This window comes from Zootoca vivipara, chromosome 13, assembly GCF_963506605.1.
Source record: "Zootoca vivipara chromosome 13, rZooViv1.1, whole genome shotgun sequence".
Classification (NCBI taxonomy): domain Eukaryota; kingdom Metazoa; phylum Chordata; class Lepidosauria; order Squamata; family Lacertidae; genus Zootoca; species Zootoca vivipara.
In genome coordinates this window covers 3,653,458-3,677,668 of record NC_083288.1, presented here as the reverse complement: position 1 = coordinate 3,677,668, position 24,211 = coordinate 3,653,458, and the positions used below count along the sequence as shown (strand labels likewise).

General features: G+C 42.3%; 1 protein-coding gene across 11 annotated transcripts in view; it reads left to right on the top strand.

Annotated features, from left to right (window-relative positions):
- Positions 1-24,211, top strand: part of LOC118095417 (poly(rC)-binding protein 3) — a 265,815-nt gene that overhangs the window by 205,742 nt on the left and 35,862 nt on the right. For 6 of the 11 annotated variants that reach the window (XM_060282177.1, XM_060282176.1, XM_060282174.1 and 3 more), the window contains exons 1-5: positions 15,800-15,862; positions 16,978-17,152; positions 19,741-19,764; positions 19,894-19,926; positions 23,371-23,487. In XM_060282177.1, coding sequence (XP_060138160.1) covers positions 17,063-17,152; positions 19,741-19,764; positions 19,894-19,926; positions 23,371-23,487 — 264 coding nt within the window. In that variant the 5' untranslated portion in view covers positions 15,800-15,862; positions 16,978-17,062. Of the gene's footprint in view, positions 1-15,720; positions 15,863-16,977; positions 17,153-19,740; positions 19,765-19,893; positions 19,927-23,370; positions 23,488-24,211 lie in introns of those variants that run through there. The other 5 variants (XM_060282171.1, XM_060282172.1, XM_060282170.1 and 2 more) reach the window with 1 other exon arrangement.

The following is a 24,211-nucleotide window of genomic DNA, read 5'->3' as shown; positions in this document are numbered from 1 at the left end:
CCTTCTGTGTTTTGATACATTTTCCTCATAACCTGCTTCGGTCTGAATTGAAAAAAATGACGACCTAGCTGCATTTTTAGCTGGCAATGTGTACACAGCCTAAGACTTCGGTCTAATACATGTTTTCTTGGGAGTAAGACTCACTGAACTAATCTGACATATTTTTTTTTAGTATACTAGGGGCTGTAGACCTGCTCTTTCCACTCACCAGCCCCATCTCACCCCCCACATCAACCTAGTTTCCCCTTCTCATCCCATGCAACTATTAAGTTACTCTTCACCTTCTGAACCCCATTTCTGAAGCTACTTGTCTCTTCTGTTCTTCAGCCCCACTTTGCACCTCTGAATTCACCTTTATCACCATGTCCTTGTCTCCTCTCCCTCCTTTTATGCCCCACACTGTACACAAACCAAACCTCCTGCATCTTCCTGCTCCCACACATTGCAACTGCTAAGCACCCTTCTTCCTAATCTTTCCTCCTTTTTCATCTCTCGCTTGCACAAAAGCTCAATTTTCATGCCACCTCATTTCTCCTATTCAGCATCCTATATAATAAAGTGCAAGTGTCTCTGCGTCCAGATTCCCTGTGTCCCTGTGTCTGCACTACTGCGCATGTGCCCCACGGACACAGGGATTGGATGCAGAGACTGCACGCGCACACACGCACACTCTCCCCACCCACCCCACCTACCGTTTTCCTGCGGCCGCCAACCGCCGCTCCCAGCCGGACTGAGCGTTGGTGGGGGGGGGAGAGCGCATGTGTGCGTCCAGCAAGTACAGGTCCCGGGGTTCGGAGAAGCGCTGCGCAAGTGCTTCTCCAAATTCCGGGATGTCTCCTTCCTGTCGGCGACTGGGGGAGAGGAAGGAAGGAGGAGAAAGGGCTGCTTTCTCCTCCTTCGTTCCTGTCCCCCTGTCGCCGACAACAAGGACAGGTCCCGGGGTTCGGAGAAGCGCTGCGCAAGCGCTTCTCCGAACCCTGGGATGTTCTAGCGCCCGTTTACTCAACAGGCTGAATTACACTAGTATTTAAGAATTTTGAGAGCAAACCTGTCAGTTAGCTCATTCAGTAAGTTCATATGGTGGATGTTATACATATAAGGGTCTTTGCTTATTAATAAAATATCTCTTCTAAATTGCTACATTGAATCTGGAACTTTATGCTGAAGTCAATGGATGGTACCAGGAATAAACGTAATGTTGAATACTTGCATGCTTTGCATCATTTCTCTCTCTCGCATGAGGCAGCTCAGTTTTTCCCCTACCAGTTTTCCTCCTGGCTTGCTGTGCACAAACGTCTCCCTCTTTTATTCCACAGCTGCCCCATATGTGAGAGAGAAAGGACATGCACCCTGCAAATCTTCAACTGTATGAAGGTTTTTCTTTACTCAAACCTCTGCCATTTAAAGTCCCAAGTAACTTTGCAATATAAGCAAACAGGTCTGCCATCCTTTGGAGAACTGCGGCTAAAAAGAGAATTAGCATAACTGTACTGCTATTGTAAACTGCTTGTCTAGCATAGGCAAAGAAGAGGCTGAATTTCTGCTTCAAACACAGACATTATTTATTTTTTATTTTTTTGAAACCCTGTTACTTTTGTTTGATTTCTCAATGGCTTTCAATACTATTGAACATGGTATCCTCTCAGTGAGATGAGTATCAGAAGCCATATTATGGTGGTTCCTGTATTTTGCCCAACCTGTCATTTATTTTGCCCAGCCAAAGGTGGCATCCCTACTGGGACCCTAAATCCTAGCTTTGATCTGTAGGAACATTGCTAATTGGCCCCTGAGTTGATGAGGCTTTACTGATGTCAGAATGAAACCAAGTCTTCAGTGACATCAGTTCAGTTGCTGTGGAGATTTAGCAGGTGTCTTCTGTATTAATTGTTATTTATTTATTTTTATTAAAGTTTTTTTTGGTTTACAAAGATATGTGCAATGTCTCTCATAACATTTTTACAAATCAGTTTCAGTTGTTGAGACATTGGGAAGAAAAGGGGTTCTGTATTAATTGTTAAGTATTTGCTGAAAACCTTTCTATGCCCCCAGTCTTATGTGGACAATTAAAGGGCGAGAGGAATCTATTACAGTTAGCTAATGATCTGTGATTTTAGTTCTTATGTGTTTTTGTATTGTACATATTTTTGGTGTACATTGCTGTGATCTTCTTTATGAACTAGCAGTATATTGCTATATGAATAATTTCTTTAAAAGAATTAAGCTGGAGAATGAGGGTGGGGGGGGGTGGAATCTTCAATGGTGCCTAAAAATAGCTTGGATAACTCAGCTCTCTTAACGTCATTGGGATAGATTATTTCTGACTTCATTTGATTAGGGCCCTATAAAACAGGTGGGGTTGTTTGCATGTAATAAGAGCCATTACAACGAATTTAGCACTTAAATAAAGGCATTGCACAATAAGCAAACAATGGGTGGTTCTGCTGTGTCTGTGAGAGAGATTCTGTTTCAGGCTCAACCCTCTGTTTAGTTATCTTGACACCACAACAGGTTTGTCATCCTTCTCAAATGAGCACTGACTTGTGTTCTGGCATTTCTGTATCAGAGCTTTAAATAGAACTAGGCAGCCATTATTGCTCTGCAGAAGTGAGAGCTCAACACTCCCTTTTACCAAGGCACTTAATACATTGTGGAGCTGCAAATCATAGCCTTATTTTTGGTGTTCCAAAATATGGCCAAAATGCACACAACACCATTCACGCAGTTAATAATTTTGTGATTTTTATTTTAGAGTAAATAGCAAGCACGGGAAGGCTGGTCTAGATTGGGATTGTGGTGGAAGGTAGAGCTCTTCAACCCTTTGAACCCTCCTGTAGGGGATTTCTGGTCTGCCGCCATTGCTGACTGGCGAGAGATTCCTTAGCGATGCGGGAGAGGGGGGAGCCGTGAGAGCGACGCGGACCCCCAAAATAGCCCCAGATCGAGTGTTCTGCGGATGTGGGGACTCAGCTGCACCATTTTTTGGTCTCCTCCGCCCCCCAGTAGCCCTAATAAGGGCGCTGAGAGCGAGCAGAGTGGAGAAGGGGTGCTTGAGTTAAACTGCTACCCTTGCAACGTGAAGCTCTGTGCCAGCAGCCTGGAGTGGTGGATTCTTCCAAATTAGTTGGATTTGAGAACATTGAACACCGTAAGTAAAGAAAAAGACTTTGAAATAATTTTTAATTGGATATGGGAGGAGATTTAAAGAGGAAGTCGATCCCTCCCATTGAGTGAACCGAGATGCAGTTAATTTGCCCCAAGCTGGAAAGATTGACAGGAAGCATTCAGTTATCAAAAATTTGAGCTAAAACCTTCCCCCTAAGGCAGGGTAAAGGGGAGAAGGATTGAACCTAGCAAAACCCCTGTAAAGATCTTTATTCTGGACTGGGAAAGTCCCCCTGAAAGCTGGAGTCGGGTCCCTGGAGGGATCAGCAAGCCGCCATTGTGACATCATAATAGAAAGGAATTTGCTTGCCTCTTTGAGGCTGGAAACTGTCAGCAGTGAAGAGAGCACAAAATATAAGGCTGTGTAGATGAAGTTGGACAATGCTCTTTTCATAAATGGACATAAGATTTTTAAGATATGAAGAAGAACTAAAAATGAGAGTTCGTAACCAGATCGGACATAACTTTTGTTTCTGAACTTTGGAAATAAGAACTACGCCATTTCCTGTCTAGTAATCTCTGCTTTCCCAGGAAATTTGAGATGAGCAGGATGTCAGTAGACACAACATCATCTGACTTGGACCTTCAAAAACAACTTCTGGAACTTATTGAAGATTTAAGATATGACGTGTATCAGAACACAATACAGATTTCAAAAATGAAAAAATAATTATTCAAAACTGTGTGGAAAATGAAGAAGGAGAATTTAGACAAAGATTTACAACCACTAGTCCTGGACAATGCAGAATTAAAAGAAGAAAAGTAAGCCGAAGGGAACATTGTCCCCCCAGTGAGAGGGGGAAACACAAGATTCATGTTTGATTTCAAGAGCTTTTAAAGAAGAACCAGTATGGAATAATGCCCTCACAGTGAGAGAGGGAGGGCAGAATCCATACTGGGGCCAGAGTTTAAGGGAAAGAAAAATTGTGAACGGGTTAAAAAGTGGAAAAGCAGTTGGATGGTGTTTTGTAATATTTAAAGAATTGGGGAGGCAGCAGGGGATGACCAAGGAAGAAGGGTGGATAGGAAGGGACAGGGTGGGGTGGGGTGAGGAGCAATAAGGGATGTTATTTTTTGATTGCTTCAGATGGTCCAAAACTGGAATGACCTATGGAACTCGCTGAATCATCTGGGAGACCCTGAGACCAGGGGAAGGGGGGCTGATTTAGTTTTAAGTGATTAAATGATATGTTTAAAAAATTAATATTTGAATTCATGGAAAAAAATTGGTAATAAATTTCAGGCTAAGGGGAGAAATAAAAGATGATGGGAAAATAATTTTTGATTTGGATTAATTGATTAATTATTGGTGGAGGATAATGGACGTTTTTTAGAATAGAATAGTTGAGAGATACATGGGCGTGCCCAGGATCAAAACTAGGGGGGGCACGCCAGCCATGCCCCCCCACCCCAGCCACCTCAGCCACCCGATTGGCTGGCTGGCGATGACGTGGCCGGGATCCCCCAGGAGGCGTGGTCAACGTCCACGCCCCCCAGAGGGGAGGGGGCCATTTCCAGTCATTGCCGAGGCAGCACATGAAGCCCCCCACGCTTGCGCTTCTGCCTCGCCTGCTCCTTTACCGGCAGCAGTGACTAAAACCACGCAGCAGCAGCGAAGCTGCCTCCCGCTGAGGGAAACCTGGATCTGAACCTGGACCTGGGCTAACTTCAGCCCACACTCCTTCAAGTCACAGCGAGCACAGCACAGAAAGTGATGCCCCACAATGCTCTGCGGCACCTCATTTGCATACATGCAAATTAGCCCAGGTCCAGGTTTCCCTCGACGGAAGCAGCTTCGCTTCAGCCGAGCCCGCCTGTCATGCCGTGCTCTCCAGCTGCCCGCCCTGCCTAGCCCTGCCTGACAGGGTGCCGGACCATGGCAGCTGGTATAGTTAAGACAGCCCTGCCCGCTGCGGCAAGATCGTGTACCCGACCGAGAAGGTGAACTGCCTTGACAACAGCACGCGCAACGAGCGGTTTTATACCATATTCACCCTTTATTTGCTTCGGGGGGGCAGCTGCCCCCCCCACCCCACGCTGGGTACGCCCATGGAGAGATAATGATAAAATGTGTTAGAATGATTTAAGATACAAAATGAAAATTGCTTAATTGAGGTTTTAAAATGGACCCAGTTTTTTGGGGGGGGGGATTGAGGAAGTCAACAATGTTAAGTAAAAAATGTAAGAATTGTTATGTTCCCCCCCCCCATGTTTTATTTTTGGTTTGGTTTTTTGTGAATTTATTTTTTTGAGTATTGGGAAATGAATAAAAATATTTAAATGAACCCTCCTGTAGGAGGCACACTTGCTATTTGCACTGGAAGAAAGGCTCCCCAGTACAGACACCATATGTGGGATTATCAATCTGGATTAGGACCACCGCAGGGGGCAAATCTTTAAAGCCCCCTGACACCTTCCTTTGCTGGGGTCCTGATCTGAATTGGGGATCCCATGCCTGCAATTTACGTAAAAACACCACCATCGTTACCATTGCATGAACGGTGATGCCATTTGTCTAGTGTGCCCTAGAAGTTATTTCAGGGCTATCTACAGATTACCACATTATCTGAAGCAGCCTTTCTCAACATTGGGTCCCCAGATGCTGTAGGACTACAACTCCCATCATCCCTGACCAATGACCAGTTGTGGTCCAACATCTGGGGACCCAGGGTTGTGAAAGGCTGATCTGGAGCATAGGCATTGTGAGTTTGAATAAATATTCTCTCTTCCCATGAGGCATGTGTGCTGTATTTGAGCATTGTACTCAGCGCTGCTCTGTTAATGCCAGCATATTAATAGTGAGCAAACAGAAGCAGGAAAGTCAAGAGCTTTGTGTGGGTGGGGGGGGGGGGAGAGGATCTGCCACAGTCATGACCTCTCCACGTGGTCTGCCTTGAAGGGTTGTTGTGAGTTTAAATACTGATTCTCACTTCCAGTGAGTTCGCTGCCACTTTCCTGGCAAAGCTGCCACGGGAGTATTCAGTTTGGAGTGGCTTGTTTGTGAGGGGGCTTTTCCTACATTGAACAGAGCGAGGGTAGGTACCCATTTGAAAACACTCCTCTTGATTAGGTTACCCACACCTTTTCCTGCCTGCACATGCCCTAGAAGGAAGCGGTGGTTGTGATCTGGCTATACATCCACCCATAGTGTCATTGGATAGTTGTGTATACACACAAACACAGCAATGCCAGGACAGCTTACATCAATTTCCATCTGTTTCCTAATGAACATACTGTGTGAATGCAGAATCAGTCTGCATGAATCATTTACCGTATTTTTGGAATGAAACCAGTTGCTCAAGAATTGCTTTTCAGTGGCCAAAAAATACAGTATGCAATAGATCTAGATTGTATGTGGGCTACGTAGAAAAAACAAGTACTCAGTCTCCATTGATTCCAGATTAAAACGTTGTGTGTATGCAGCCTTAGTTCAATGACTAGGAATATAAAGCACAATGTCTGATATACCTTTTAAGATGCCAGTCTTATGAGTAAATATGCAAGGGTTTACCCTGTCAATCCCCGTATTCATCTTTATTTGAATGATTACATTTATATGTCAACCTGAACTCTCTTATTTCCATACAGATTGCATTGTGAGACTTGTGCTGTCCATTAGTTAAAAGGTCCTATGATATTAACCTAGCGCTCCTTGAATTAACTCTTAAGAAGAAATATATATATTTCTTTTGTATGGTATGATCAGTAACATCAGTGCTATATTTATTACAGGCAGTAATGAATCATTTTACTTGCAAACGTAGATGCTGTCTTCCACCCGCAGCTAAAGGTTTCTCTAGAAACACAAACCAGAGAAAATGTTGGTACTACAAATCCAGATACACGTCTGTCGAATTATGAGAGATGCAGATTGCTGATGGAATCTAATAAATCTCTCTTTAAGTAGATTAGGAATTTGAGCCCAGACAGCTCTCTGCGCAGCTGCTTTATCTGTATCCACCCAGAGTAAGCTATGGCAAAGAATCAAGAAGACTTTTCCCCCTTGCACTGAAACATTTAGCAATATTAATCAGTTAGATTAATCTATTAAAAACCTTTTCATTAATTAAAAAGGGGCTGCCAATTAATAGGGCAGCATATTTAAAAAACACTCTTTATAATTTTAACATGTACAGATGGTAGATGCCATCTTAGAAAAGGCATTAGCCCTCTCTTAGCCTCTCCTAACATGGTGTCTGATGTAGTGTTTGTGTATCATGTGAAAACAAAGTTTTTCTTTCTCTTCAAAACTACTAATTTAACAGATCCAGTGGTACCTCGGGTTAAGAACTTAATTCATTCTGGAGGTCCGTTCTTTTATTATTATTATTAAATTTTTATTCACTTTTCTTTTTCTATCATTACATACATCTCGTATCAATAACATTTATATTACAACCCTGCTCCCCCCCCCCGGACTTCCCCCAACTTCCACTTCTGGTTTGTTTCCCCTTATTTCATACTGCCTTTTTTAAAGAATCCACTATATCATTTCTTTATCATTTTAAATGTTCTTTGTTAATAAAAATGTGAGTGTTTATTTAAATCCTGCCCTCAAGTCAATAGTCTCCCTTTGTTTCTGCAAATATGTTATAAATGGTTCCCACTCTTTTTCAAAGTCACTGTTCTCGAAGTCTGTCCGTCAATTTTGCCAGTTCTGCATAGTTCATTAATTTCTCTTGCCATTGTTCTTTAGTTGGAATTTCTCCGGTCTTCCACTTTTGTGCTATCAGAATTCTCGCCGCCATAGTAGCATACATAAATAGTGTCCTCATCTCTTTTGGCAGATCTTGACCTAAAATGCCTAACAAAAAGGCTTATGGTTGTTTAGCAAATGTTATTTTCAACATTTTCTTCAATTCATTATATATCATTTCCCAATACATTTTTACAATCCCACCACCTTCAGCCTCACACCCTGGAGGTCCGTTCTTAACCTGAAACTGTTCCTAACCTGAAATACCACTTTAGCTAATGGGGCTTCCCGCTGCTGCCACGCGATTTCTGTTCTCATCCTGAAGCAAAGTTCTTAACCCAAGGTACTATTTCTGAGTTAGCGGAGTCTGTAACCTGAAGCGTCTGTAACCCGAGGTACCACTGTACAAAAATGTATCTAGATTTAATTACTTAAAACTCATATGATTTATTTATTTTCTTTAATCAAATGGAAGTCCTTATTTTGGGTGAGATTTAGGTGACCAGTAAAATAATGCTACCTTGGTATCTCAAAGGTCTAGGCACCCAAAAACAGTTAACGTAATTAACAATTCTGTGTCGCTATTGCTCTTATCAATAATTGTAATATATATTTTATGTAAACCACTTGGAGGTTTTTATTATTAAGCCGTATACAAATTTCCTCCTTTTTTCTCAAAAGATAACTGTGAATCAGAATCGTAGAGTTGAAAGGGACCCCAAGGGTCATCTAGTCCAACCCCCAGCAATGCAGGAATCTCAACTAAAACCTGTGTTTAAAAACCTCCAAGGAAGGAGAGTCCACCACCTCCAGAGGGAGTCTGTTCCACTATCAAACAGCTTTTACTCTCAGAAAGTTATTCCTGATGTTTAATTGGAATCTCCTTTCTTGTAACTAGAACCCATTGGTTCAGGTCTTTGCCTCTGGAGCAGGAGAAAACAAGCTTGCTCCATGTTCCATGTGACAGCCATTAGGTATTTGAAGATGGCCATCATATCGCCTCTCAGTCTCCTCTTTTCCAAGTGAAACATACCAAACTCCCTCAACCATTCCTCACAAGCCTTGGTTTCCAGACCCTTGATCATATTCTGGGCACCACAGTTCTGGGCACCACAGTTCAAGAACGATACTGATGAGCTGGAACGTGTCCAGAAGAGGGCAACCAAAATGGTCAAAGGCCTGGAAACGATGCCTTATGAGGAACGGCTTAGGGAGCTGGGTATGTTTAGCCTGGAGAAGAGAAGGTTAAGGGGTGATATGATAACCATGTTCAAATATATAAAAGGATGTCATATAGAGGAGGGAGAAAGGTTGTTTTCTGCTGCTCCAGAGAAGCGGACACGGAGCAACGGATTCAAAGTACAAGAAAGAAGATTCCACCTAAACATTAGGAAGAACTTCCTGACAGTAAGAGCTGTTCGGCAGTGGAATTTGCTGCCAAGGAGTGTGGTGGAGTCTCCTTCTTTGGAGGTCTTTAAGCAGAGGCTTGACAGCCATCTGTCAGGAATGCTTTGATGGTGTTTCCTGCTTGGCAGGGGGTTGGACTGGATGGCCCTTGTGGTCTCTTCCAACTCTATGATTCTATGATTCTATATTGGTTGCCTTCCTCTGCATGCTTCCAACTTGTCAATATCCTTCTTAAATTGTGGACACCGTATTCCAGGTGTGGTCTGACTGAGGCACTGTTAACTTATGTTAAGTTTTTGATTTCCTAAGACCCCTTTATCTTGAATCCCAATTTTGTCTTGTATTATACTCCCTTCCCTTCTTAAAGCCCAGAGCATAGCTGCCAAAGTATCCCATTTTCGCCGGGAAAACCCCTTTTTTCCTACCGTTTCCCGGTGGTCTCCCGTTTAGGTTTTTATCCCGATATTCTCCCTTAAATCTGCTTCTGCCGGTGGCCATTTTTCTGGTGTCGCTTTGCCCTTCTATGGGCACCAGAAAATGGCGATGCCAGCGCCGGAAGCCGCTTCTACGCATGACCGGAAACACGTAAAAGCGACTTCTGGTGCCGCTTTGCCCTTCTATGGGCACCAGAAAATGGCGATGCCAGTGCCGGAAGCCGCTTCTACACATGACCGGAAACACGTAAAAGCGACTTCTGGTGCCGCTTTGCCCTTCTATGGGCACCAGAAAATGGCGATGCCAGCGCCGGAAGCTGCTTCTACGCATGACCGGAAACACGTAAAAGCGACTTCTGGTGCCGCTTTGCCCTTCTATGGGCACCAGAAAATGGCGATGCCAGCGCCGAAAGCTGCTTCTACGCATGACCGGAAACACGTAAAAGCGACTTCTGGTGCCGCTTTGCCCTTCTATGGGCACCAGAAAATGGCGATGCCAGCGCCGGAAGCTGCTTCTACGCATGACCGGGAACACGTAAAAGCGACTTCTGGTGCCGCTTTGCCCTTCTATGGGCACCAGAAAATGGCGATGCCAGCGCCGGAAGCTGCTTCTACGCATGACCGGAAACACGTAAAAGCGACTTCTGGTGCCGCTTTGCCCTTCTATGGGCACCAGAAAATGGCGATGCCAGCGCCGGAAGCTGCTTCTACGCATGACCGGAAACACGTAAAAGCGACTTCTGGTGGCGCTTTGCCCTTCTATGGGCATCAGAAAATGGCGGCGCTGGTGCCGGAAGTCGCTTTTACGTGTTTCCGGTCATGCGTAGACGCGACTTCCGGCGCCGATATTTTCTGGTGCCCATAGAAGGGGAAAGCACCACCGGAAGTTGTGTCTACGCAACTTCCGGTGTCGCGGGCTGCTGATCCCGGATCTTTCCATCCAGGACTTGGCAGGTATGGCCCAGAGTGCATGTCCCACTGTGCTCATATTAACACTATACTGTACTTCTGTTGATGTTGCCTAGAATAACATTAGCCTTTTCTTTGCTACTGCATTACACTGTTGACTCATGTTAAGCTTGTGTTCCACTAAGACGCCTAGCCCTCTAGGAATTAATCCATATTGCAGTCCACATGTGCTAGAATTAAGCTGTATTTAAACTGGGTTCCAGATGCTTCATTGTGACGTGACAGGAATCAATTTGTTATATACAGGTCAGACAGATTTGGTCCAATAGGTTAGACAAAGGCCATCTCTGCTATGAAGCAGAGTAAAGGAGCAGCCACCTCAAATGGCAGATTATTCCACATGACAGGGCAGTAAATTTGCAGGTATTTAATTGACTTTTTATTGATCAAGGAGGAGCCATTATCGGATCCCCCACCTTTGTCCTCTTCCATGGCAGGCACACCACATAATATCACAAACTCATCTTGAAAATCTCCTGAATTTCAAAAGTTTGCCGTGCAGCATGAGGGCATGGGGCTCCTGCTAAAGAAAATTATCCAAAGCTCTCTTGGGCACACAGAACTAGTCACGGGGTTGTTTGGATCCAGGCCTGCATAATTTGTCTCATTACATCATTTGAGATGCATTAATCTCAATATTAATAAGCAGATTAATGTAGGCAATGATAAACTCTGAAATCCCAAATGACGGTTCATCTAATTTGCATTATATAAGGACCTGCAGGAAGGTATTAAGGCTTTATGTTTATCTTTCCCCGTCTAATCTGTACACACACATACACACACTGACCCTATGTGAGTCTATGGTAAACTGCGTTTCCTTTTCAAATGTTTTCTAAACCTTGGCTTTGTAATAAATAGACAAAGCTTTGGTGTTTTTTTTACTATAAGTGGAGATTTGCCCAAGTTGACAGTAGAGGTGCTTGAGGGATTTGATCTTTGTGAATTCCTAAATTAAATTATCTCATATGTGCCACTCAGATTAATGTGAATATTGGAAATTAGCTGTCCACCAGATTCCACACTTTCCCAGATATTGCAGCAGGTTTCTTGGCAGTTTCAACAAACAAAATGTATTATTTTGGTTTTTTTTAAAATGCAAGTTAAATGGAGCATAACAGAATTATGGGTAAAAATAAAGAAAAGTCACCAAACCTTAATTGACAGGAAGGATCTTTCCATTTAGGTTTAGCAACACAAGATTGTAATATCTGTTGGTATGTATTTTCAAATTGACATTTCATAGGATACTCTTGGATCCCTGACAGATATTGTTGCAAATGAGCTTGAAAATAATAATTATTAAGACTATTGACTTAATTATTCTTTGTCATTATTAGTTGATTATTGACTTGCCTTTTAAACAATTAATTTAAATTATTTCAAATTGCCCAAACCACTGTATTGGTACCTTTTTGGGGTACTGAAGGAAGTGTAAAAAAAACCCTGCAATTTACTAAATAAAAGGCACCACTTTGATTGTTTTACATACACATCAGAACCAAAACAGCCTTTTTAAAATGTGTGTGTCCTTTACCCACAACATCACTGGGTAAAATTGCCCCTCATAAATTAATCTTTCAATTACACTAATGCTTGCAGCCCTCACTGAAACCAACTCAAGCAAAATTATATATGTCTTGGATTTATTTCTCACAAATCTTCTCTGGCATCATGCAATTTATATATTTTTTCCTGTGTTTTGCGTCATCACCTGAAAATACTTTCAGAACTACTGGAGCCCCTTTGAGCAGCCTTTAAAATGTTCCTTGCTTCCTTTTTCTTTGTTGCCATCACTTCCCTCCGTTTGGCTCACCTCACCCCTCCAGGCTCCCTGACTCGTTCCTGATTTATCTGGGCAAATAAGTCTCTGATTATTCTTTATGCCGTTGCAAATAAAGTCCTTTTTAGAAACAGATGTTTAAAGGATCTGGCAAAATAATCCTGGAGGGCAGTAGCTGCCTTCTGTAAACTACTAGCCTTGTGGCACAAAGCGATGAAAGAAAATGGTGCAGGCTAGAGGAAAATAATTAAATTATGGTTCCATTTTAGGAGCCCATTTTAAAATTGAGATTTCTGAGCTCATAATACCAACATTATATAGTTGAAAGGATCCTCGCCTGGGTCATGAGCATTGCAGTATTAATTGTGCTTGACTGGAAAGATGTGTGTAACCTCCGACAAGCGGCCCTTGTAGCCTTGCCAAAAGAAGCTTTTGTTCCCTGAAGAGAATTGTATTAAAGGCCAGTGTGTCCTATTATTATTTGAGCAACAGCAGCTTTGAAATGAGCCTTTCAGATTTCAATACACTGAATCAACAAGCAACAAATAAGAGAAAACAAGCATTGTGTGGCACCTCTTTGCTGCATGACCTCCCTCATCCCTTACCTAGTTGCTGTGTTCGCTGACACAATTGCCTAAAATAACTAAAGATAATTGGGTGCTTCTGACGGAATTGGAGGCAGGCCAGGAAAGATGTGGAGCCTGGAGGGGGGTGGAACCTAGCATCTTCTTCCAGTGCCAAACACTGCAGCCTGTTTAACAATGATGGTCTTTTGCAAGTGGTGTTTAGGCATGAGCTGCAAGGATGGGGGACAAGAAAGAGAGGGTGCTGTCTTGGGCTTAGTGAGATGAGGGACGTGCCAGCTGGGAGAGTGCAAAACAATGAGATGCAAGAGGAGGAGTCTGTGCAAAAACATGGATCGCATGCAGAAAGAGCTGGCGTAGCACACTACTGTGCAACCTGTGTGAGATCATGACTTGTTCCCTCCTAGTTGGGCTAACATCCAGCAGCATCAGTCTTTTTGGAGGAGAAAAAGGTTGGGGGATGTTTGGGGAGCATTTGCTGGTAGAATCAGGGAGGGAGGGAAGAGGCAAGCACTCTTCTCACACCCAACAATTCTGATTGGCAAATTCAGCCACCGTGCACTAGTATTAAAGAAGACCTAGTGGGATCGCTGTTTCTTAGTCTCAACTATGCATCCATTGTACACTAGACTGATTTAGTTCCCCATAACTGGGCTAGCAATGTGTTGTCTTATTTGTGGTTGATTTCAGGTGTCTTTGAATTCTGGCCGAGACGTGCCAGGTTGAAGACCATACATATAAAGTACATTGAAACCTCATTTCCATATTTCATTCATTCATTCATTCATTCATTCATTCATTTGTGTGCTGCTTTCCACATGCTGAAAGTGGCTTACAACAAAGAAAAGGGGATGCATTTCAAACAAGCACTATAAAAACAATTTCATATCAACATAGCAAAGCAAAAATATAATAACATCCGAAACCCCCCACTATACTATACAAAAAACCACTTCAATACTATACATATATATTGTATACCTATATGTAACAAAATCATATGGATGCAGCATCCCATAGCAAAAATAAAAAGGGAGCTTTACAGTTTCACCCTAGTCTTAGAAACTTCCCTCCCATGATGTCATTTCTCTTCCCCACCAATAAAGAATTCTGGGATTACCCCCCCCCCCCGAGCTACAGTTCCCAGCACCCTTAACCAACTACAGTTAGGACTCTTGGGAGGAAGCACTTTAAGTGTGCTTTATATGTGTGGTGCATATGCAGCCTCAGTCTCTATGTGGATAATTGTTTCTCGTAATTTCTTGCTTTCCATCCCCACCAAACGTCTCAGCTTTCACTAGTATCCCATCCCATTTATTAATAGATTTAAGATATTACGTATTTAAGTTTGCTACAAGAAATTAAAGAGACATCCTAGTGCTGTTTTGGGTTTGGGTCTGCAAGAAGCTGAGCTAAGGGACTTCTGAGTTTCCTAGACAGACAAGCACCCAGGATTTACAGTGGAAAACAGTTACTGGCTGACTTCTGTGTCTTTGAGACGTCTGCCGCTCTTGCTGGCAGTGACATCAGGATACGATCACTATGGAGCTATGTGAAAGGAAAATAAGATCTGTTCCACTAGAGTAAAAAAGGAAAAGGATGGAGAAGGTGAGAAGAAATCAGTTGATTTTCGCTGCAATTCAACAGAACACTGCACCAAATTGGAATGTAAAATTCAGCTTTTGTGTTCACACATGGTCATGCTGATCATTTGTTAAAGTTCTGGGTTTTTGCTGTATAGCATGTAGGTTTCAACTTCAGAGTATGCGTCTGGATCCACATTGATCTGTAAAAGCATTATTTAAAGTAACATTAAATAATGTTATACAGTATACAGTGGAACCTCGGTTTATGAACACCTCGGTTTATGAATTTTTGGTTTATGAACACCGCGGACCCATCTGGAACGGATTAATTCATTTTTCATTACTTTCAATGGGAAAGTTCGCTTCAGTTTATGAACGCTTCAGTTTATGAACAGACTTCCGGAACCAATTACACCCATGCTTCAGTTTATGAACGCTTCAGTTAAAGTACTCCGCGGACCCATCTGGAACGGATTAATCCACTTTCCATTACTTTCAATGGGAAAGTTCGCTTCAGTTTATGAACGCTTCAGTTTATGAACACCGCGGACCGTCTGGAACGGATTAATTCATTTTCCATTACTTTCAATGGGAAAGTTCGCTTCAGTTTATGAACGCTTCAGTTTATGAACAGACTTCCGGAACCAATTGTGTTCATAAACCGAGGTACCACTGTACTGTAATGCTTAATGCATTTTTCCATTGCCGGCAGATCGCTGCTCTGCAGTGCCCTCTGGTGTCACATTTTTATAACACATTTCTAACATTATAACCGACAAATGTAGATTCACCCACAGACATGTTTGCTGAAAGGCAGCCTAGAAATAATGAAGATATTTTCAGGGGTTATTTCTTACCACTTGCTGGAACATGTTAGATAATCAGATCAGCTTTAGGAGCTCAGTCATATAAAAGAGCAGAAGTGAAGAATACTAAGAACATGGGACCCTTAAACAAAAATGGTGATTGTGTGTGTCAAGACCCTTTGCCCTTTATAATATGTAGTTATGCTGAAATAGGAACCATTATGTAGTTTGTATGGATTGATTCACGTTTTGTGAAGCATTGACCTCAGAATGGTAACCTTTTGTCTTTCTAGGTTAAGTGCAGGGGAGAAATCACCCTGAAACACTATATTCAACAACTGCAGATATTGGACAAGAATGAACACAAAAGATCCGAAGGTGACGGAAGGGGGCCTCAATGTCACACTCACTATACGTCTTCTTATGCATGGAAAGGTAACTTGCTTTACATTGAGATATTGGGTCAGAAACATGGGTGTATGTTAGTGGCTGTATTTGAGGTTGCTTTGTTATTAACAGTATTAGAGGCCCAACATTTTAGCCTTATTTAAAGGGACCCCTGACCATTAGGTCCAGTCATGACCGACTCTGGGGTTGCGCGCTCATCTCGCATTATTGGCTGAGGGAGCCGGCGTATAGCTTCCAGGTCATGTGGCCAGCATGACAAAGCCGCTTCTGGCAAACCAGAGCAGCACATGGAAACGCCGTTTACCTTCCCGCTGTAGCGGTTCCTATTTATCTATTTGCATTTTGACATGCTTTTGAACTGCTAGGTTGGCAGGAGCTGGGACCAAACAACGGGAGCTCACTCCGTCACAGGGATTCGAACCGCCAACCTTCTGATCAGCAAGTCCTAGGCTCAGTGGTTTAACCACAGTGCCACCTGGGTCCCTTTTTAGCCTTATTTACACACTAGCAAAACTGATTATAACTAGGGATAGGTGGATGTGTCTGTTGTTTGGTTTGCACATTAAAAAGTTGGAGTAATCAGAAGTGCAATTTAAGGTGACCCATTTATTCCTCTGCAGTTGTAGATTTACCTGCCCTACAAGTCTGGCTGAAGGAAGATGTCATTGCAGGCCAAATTAGGACTCCTGGTGAGCCTAAGGAAACCCATAGGCCAGAGGTTATTAGAGGAAGATATGTGAATAGCCATGCCCCAAAGCCAATATTTTGCCATTTCCCCCAAAATTTCAAGTGTGCCACCATTTTCCATGTATGGTATTCCTTGTTCAAAAGTGTTTCCTTTCCTGTTTTAAGATGCAAAACTATTTTACATGTATTTCAGCGAAGTACAGCAAGTGAGCTGTCAGTCTGTGTAAGACTTCTAAACCAAACAAAATGGGGGGTGGGGTGGCAATCCAGATGTGGCCACAGGCCCCAAAGGTTAAAGGCTCCTGATACAGTTAACTACTTTGAGCTGTGCAAGAATGTCTGCACCCCCCTTGTAGCAGCAACCCTTAGAAGTGTGTCCACATCTTAATCACAGAGTTTATTTTACTTCCAGAAAGTTAGACAATTGTTCCTTCAACTTGTTTACCATTGTGCAGACACAGAAATGCTGTTTGGAGGATGAGAGATCCACCAAATGTTTGAAATCTGCAACATGGCCCAGCTTGCCAGTTGTAGACTGACATGCATTCTAGTAATGGAGAGGATGGAGGAAGAGGATTGATCTCCCTTCTGCCCACTGCTGCCACAGCATCCTACTCCTCTACATTTCAGGTAGTCAGCTGCAACAAAAATATTGTAGCATCTTAAAAACTAATCCTCTGTGGCTTCTTCTTAGCGTACTCTAGTTCATGAAAGCATATGTCCTAAACTTCCCATCCCTCTCAGCTTTCTGCAAATACCTCTTTGTAAGGACTGAGGCACAGACAGCAGCTTGTCTAAGGTCTTTAAGAGAGTATGTGGTACAGGTGGCATTTTAGTTCATAGCTCAGGTGCTTAGCCCAGGGTTCCCCAAACTACGGCCCAGGGGCCAGATGATGCAGCCCGCAACAAACCCCGCCGCCCACCCGCTGCCCGCTCTTACCAGCATGGTGCTGTGTGGCTGCCCACTTCCGGGTTGGAAAAGCGCCAGAAATAGCTTGCGCACATGCGCAAGCGTCATTTCCGGCGCACTTCTGGGTTGGAGGAGGCCCATGCGCATGCGCACAAGCGATTTCTTCCTCTTTTCCGACCCACTCTCGCTGCAGGCACCAGCCCAAAGCTGGGTAAGTTTAGGGATCCCTGACTTAGCCTTTACATTCACCTTCATTTGTTAAGTTATGCTAATGCAAGTTAGTTGTGTCAGAGCTTTACTGAAGGCACACATGTCTGTTACCCCATTAGGCACACAATGATCTCTCAAACAGCATAACTGAATATTTGGATCTCTGGCAACTGTCAATTGCGTTGTCAAGTTTAGATCTGTTAGTTACTCTCTTCCTAAGTGCTGCACTGTATGGCTCTGTTTGACTCGCGCAGCTGGGTGTTGTTATGACATTACAGTACAGCTAAAGCAATCACTTTGGAAATGGTTTCCTGCATAGTGATAACACCCACTGCTTCTGCACTGCTCAGTTGCTGCCAAAATGCATTGTTGCCTAATCCATCATGTGAATCAGACGTTAAAACTTCTGCTACGTCTGGCTTCTATCATTAAATAAAATAGATATTTTGTTTTTAAACAGTTCCTTATTGAACAGACTAGCTGAAAATTTAGGAGGTGTATATTCTCCAGAACTAACATTGGCAGAAAATATATGCAAGACAAGGACTGGACTTCCAGAGAAGAAGAAAAAAACCAAAGTTGCAGGCACTCCCAATTATTTATGAGGAAATTAAGTGTTTCAAGCTCATTCTCGTTATCAGGAGCAGGTGGGGGGGGGAGCTTTCTTTCATAAATCAAAATCTGATTCATAATGCTCTGCCTCCATGGCTTTGTTGCTCTGATAGCAAACATCTTGTGGGTCCTCAAACTGAGGTTTGATTATCCTTTGCTAGGGACTGAGTCCATAGAGCAGCAGGCCTGGACGGCCCTGAGGAACTCCCTGCCAATAGAGGTTCGGCAGGAATCATTCTTGCCTTCTTTCAGGCAGGCCTTTGCAATGTGAAGTTGGGGTGTGGTTTTTTTTTTACCAAACAGTATTTAGCGTTGTTTTTATTTATCTTGCTGTAATTTGTGTGTTGTATATCACCTTGCTGTATTTTTTCACAAATGTGTGGTCTATAAATATTTCAATAAATAAATAAGCTTCACTTTGTTTTCACTGTTGGGGGGGGGAGATAAGGGGACCTGGAAAATAAATAACAAAATCTCCAAACACTTGTTTGAACTGCAAGTACTTGGGTTGCCTTACTGGTATGTTCTGAGAAACATTTGCATAGAAATTTTTGAAACTAACCAAATAGTGCAATCCTATACATATTTACTTAGAAGTAAGCCCCATTAACTTCAGTGGGACTTACTCCCATGTCACCTTGTATAGGATTGCAGCCTAAATAGAAGGTCCATAAAATATAAATGCCTAGTTTGAAGAAGTGTAAATATATTTATGCTCGTAGTATCTGCCTTGCAGAAGCAAATGTTGGCTCTACCCTGATGAATCCATGTACTGTTTTTTGGGGTTTTGTTTTGTTTTTAAAGACATGAATAGTAATGTTTGTTGGTCAACAGTGAGTCAGATGACAGTCTGTTGGAAGAGCTACGCAGCTGCATTGTATTGATCACGTATGAGACTTCTTGAGCAATGCAAGCAGCATTAGCATCCAGCTCTATAATTTGTTAAATGTTAATGTTTCTGTGTAAATCATTTCCCACTAATAGATGGATATTTATTGTGCAGGCTGTCTGCTGTCATGGTCTTGCTTGCTTGATCTTCTGATATCTCTGCTTTGAGCATGAACAGACCCCCTGTTATCATGCTTTCTCCTTTTCAAAAAAGATGTCATAGCTCTATAGCACAGCTTTCTTAGTAAGATTGTTAACAAGTTGAATGCAATTGTTATTACTTTATTTATGGTTAAAGGTGCTGGAATTATTATTATTATTTACCTTGATTACGATAAGCATTTGGCTTGGCCTCTGGGGCAACATAGAATTATTTCAGGCCATATCTAGTCTGTGGACTTTCATTTCACCATCTTCAATTTCACTGCCTTGTTTAGCAATATAATTGTGCATTTCTGTTGTTTCAGTTACATAATACTTTTAGATATGTTGAATAATATCTGTTCTGGTCCATTTACATTTTTAAGATAGATAGATGTGTAGATGTGTTTCTCTTTTGTGCTTGCATTCATGTATATTTTGCTTTGCTTTGTTTCAGGAGGTTGGCAGTATCATTGGAAAGGTCAGTGACCCACTTTTTTGAGGGTGAATTTTTTTTAGTCAGCTCAGTTTATTTGATATTTTTCTACAAATTCACCAGTCATGGAGCGTGTTAGTGTGAGCTAATAAATGCTTTCTGTTTCTTTAACAGAAAGGTGAAACCGTCAAGAAAATGAGGGAGGAGGTAAGATGTAAATTTTGTACTCTTTGACTTATTTTTTCTGCAATTTCAGAAAATTCTTCTTCTTCTTTCTTCTTCTTCTTTGACGATCACTCGTAGCCGAGTAAGATTGTCTTCCATGAACATGGTTTTAACAATGGGTTCGTAAGTGACTGTGGAGGCCAATTCTGGATCCACACGTCCTTCCACAGTGGGGACATTGGTTTCCGGGCGGGAGTTGATCACGGTGTGGATTTGCCAAGCGTGCCTTCCTCTTAGCACGTAATTTTTTTACTCTTTGACTTAATTTTTCTGCAATTTAAGAAAATATATACCTGGTGGTGGTACTGAATTGCTGTATTGCTCACATGTATGAATCAATCCTGCCGCCAAGTTGTCAAAAAACCAAAACCAAATATATTCCTGCGTATAAGACTACTTTTTAACCCAGGAAAATCTTCTCAAAAGTTGGGGGTTGTCTTATATGCTGGGTCGTATTACTTATACGGTGAGTATATCCCAAACTCTATATTTTAACTGGAAAAGTTGGGGGTCGTCTTATACGCCCAGTCGTCTTATACGCCGGTATCTGCAATGAACTGTAATTCACAATTTTTTGTTATGTTCCCTTCTCATGCATAGTACACTGAATTTAGACAAGAGGGGGTCTGAGCTGTGAAAATCTCCTGTTCAGCTATAAAGCTCACTGGATGAACTTGGGCGGTCACTCTCATTCAGCCTAAGTTCCTTACAGAGTTGTGATGATAAAATGGAATAATTCCATATACACCAGGGGTTGGCAAAGTTTTTGTGGCTTGGGCCAGTTCACGGTCCCACAGACGCCACGGTGGGCCGGAGTGTGTGCGCGCACGCATGTGCAAATGCTATTGCCGGCGCTCCTTCTGGCATGGAGCTTCTTGCAGCCAATGGGAAGCCGACCAGCATCACAGAAGGCGGTCCCCGCTCTGCTCTGCACCGGTTTAGTGTGGCCCACGGGAGCCGACCGAGCAGGCGGCAGGGGTCCATGGGCCAGTTAAATGCCCCCATGGGCCGCTTGTGGCCTATGAACCTTAGGTTGCTGACCCCTGATATACACCATCCTAAATTATTGGTGATATAAATATTGAGAACTTAATTCAGGGCTTCTTACCAAAATAATCATTTTTAAAAAACCCAAAACAATTCAGTAAGATCAGATTACTGCTCTGAATCTACAGCAATTAATCTTTAAAATACAGTTTTAGTTCTCACTGAAGTAAAGAATTACATGTCTAGGCTGTACCTCTTCTTACCACATAAAAGAACTCACATGTTGAATGTTCCCCCATACCCCCCAAAATAAAATGAAATATCTGTGCACATAGAAAACTAGTCAGGAAATAAGAGCCCTGCTCAGTCATTGCTCACTTGAGGAGGCATTGCAAGTACAAAGAAGCTGCTCAGTCGGGGTTTCTAAATTGTGTGGGGAGCCTACAAAATTAGAAAATGAGTTCCCCCTACATGTTTGCACCCAAGCGTGTGGAAAACTGTTACAAGCCAAGGGATGATATGGGGCTGAAGGTCCCTTAATACATACTCACATTTTCCCTTCGTGCCAATAGGAGGGTTTAGATGTTCGGGGAAAGGTCTCTTGCCTTCTAGCCTTCTTCCTAAGATGCTAGATTTCTATATGCAAGGATTTTGGAGAAGCATGGAAGTATTCATGCAGTCTGAACTGGTACAGCCTAGTCTGTTCCATGGGCTTAATTGTGAGTTACAACTCAATACTAACCATTTTTACTTGTGTTGAATCAAAGAAACTTACTTCTAAGTAAGCAGAAATAAAGGATTGCAACTTTAGTGTGTGTCAGGTTGACCTCATATGAAAATGCTACAGAACCACAAAAACCAGAATACAAACATTTGTGTTCCCTCCTGTAATAGAAGGGATCTTTATAAGTTATTCACAGTTTATTAGACTGTTCTAAAAAATGTGAAATGATATATCAGACTCTTGATATTTTTCAAAATTGTTCAGCTTTTCTGCTTCATATTTATTAGTCTGGTAATAAATTTTAAGCTGCATGGCATTGTCTTATTTGTTGTTCTTACTACGCATTGCTATTATTCCTCAACAGGAAAAAGCCTTTCTGTCCAAGATATTAAAATAGCCTATTATAGTCTATTTGTTAGAACAATATTATTTTTCATCCCCTGCATATGTCTGTTTGAGAGGGTCTCACCACACATCCATTGTGAAGCAAGTGATTCCAAAGTGCAGGGGAAAAATGCTCCCAGCATGTTTTGAGCATTTAGCTCTTTGCCAGCAAAATAGTCCTTCATAATTAATTAAATTATAAATCTTCCTAACAGAAAGAAACTAATTCATACTATCATTCCCATCCAGCAACATACCATGGGTTTGTTGCTTTGAAGCCTTCTTCCTTCCTCTGAATGTGAGAGAACGTGATTCGAAGCTTCTGCTTCCAGTTAGCAGGAAACCATCGTTCGTCATGATGCAACAAATTATTATCTGCTCTAACCATAGTTTACCCGCAACCAGGATTCCAAAAGCTGGAGTTTATGTAATACAGAACTAACACAGCATTGTACCTTTGTTATATTCTTGTTCTAAGTGTTTTTGTAGTTTTTTTTGAAAAACTTCAATAAAAATATTATTTAAAAACAAACAAGCCCATAACTAGGATTCCAGATTAACTCCTATTCAGTGTATCTATTCAGTGTATCTGAAGCAGTGTGAATGCACACAAAAGCTCATACCAATGATAAACTTAGTTGGTCTCTAAGGTGCTACTGGAAGGAATTTTTCCCCTATTATATAAGTGTAAGCTATAAAGGCAAGTCATAAAAATATAGATTTAAATTGCTTATAGTGGCCTTAATCCAAAGTCCTGCATATGATTCTTGAGATGCACTCAGGGATTTTGGAGGGGAGCCATTTGCCCACTGTGTGATCTCTTCATATGCTCTGGAAAGTCCCTGGGAAAAGTCTACATCGGTTTCTGTCCAAGGGGCTGCAGCTTGGAAGGGAAGATAGGCACAAACCATGGAACTCTTGAATCATGGCAAATGTGTTTTAAGTTTGTCCCATAAGTAACTTTAGACTCATCTGATGGGTGGCATTCTTGTTCTCAACTCCCTTCACAATTTCCCTAAACTGTTATGCTTTTGCCTATTACAGTGGTACCTCTAGTTACGGACTCGATCCATTCCGGGGTGCCGTTCACACCTCGAAAAGTCCATAACTTTTGCACATGTCCCTTTATGTTTTACCTATCTGACCTGCCTTGCCATTCCTTCATTTAATTCTACCTTGCCTCTGCACCGCTGCAGGGGGAGGGGGTATATACATGCTGTTAAACTGGATAACACTGAAAAGCGTACTTTTCAAGTCAAGGCTGGTAAACTGTTAAGTAGATACTTTACAAATAAATGTGGTTTTTTTGGGGGGGGGTGCCCTTTTCACAGAGTGGTGCTCGAATCAACATCTCAGAAGGCTCCTGTCCAGAAAGAATTGTGACGATAACGGGCCCAACAGATGCCATTTTCAAGGCTTTTTCCATGATTGCACTAAAATTTGAAGAAGTAAGTAAATGGAAATTCCTCATACCTCAGGCTACTCTTGTTTTAATTTCCTTATGTTTGCTTTAATACAGAATTTGTTTTATAAATGCTCACACAAGTAACAATGGAAGAGGAATAACAGGCCATTTGCATGTTGTCTGATCATTAATTTTCCTCTTTGCATTCTCTGGGGAAAATCTGTCCCCTCTGGCTGCATGTGGATATGAGAGAGACAAAATCCCTGTTTGTTGTGCCCTACTTTTTAATTTGAATTGGGGAGGCAGCAGCAATTCTAAAGCATCTAATATGGATACCTGAGACTATTCCCCCACCCCACCCCCAGATACTACACTTTTTTCATGGAGTTTCAACCAAATTTAGTATTAAACAATAATATGTAACATTTGTACAGCTCTTTCAGGTGTTCAGAGCACTCAACATGCACTAGACTAGGTCATTATCCTTCATGCTTTAGATCAGTGGTTTTCAACCAGTGTGCCGTGGCACCCTGGCATGCCTTGAATGATAGTCAGGGGTGCTGCAGGCAACACTGGCCTCCATTCCTCCTTCCTTCCTTCCCTCCCTCCTCTTATGATCTCTCGTGTCTCTGCCTCCTGTTTGTTGCAGCAGCCCTGGCTACAAGCTCCGCAGGTGAATCGTGCTTCTGGTGCTGGCCAGGGGGTGCTTCCCAGGCTTCTGTGGGGCAGTGTGAGGAGTCACCTCTCTTTGGGATGGAGGGGGCAGC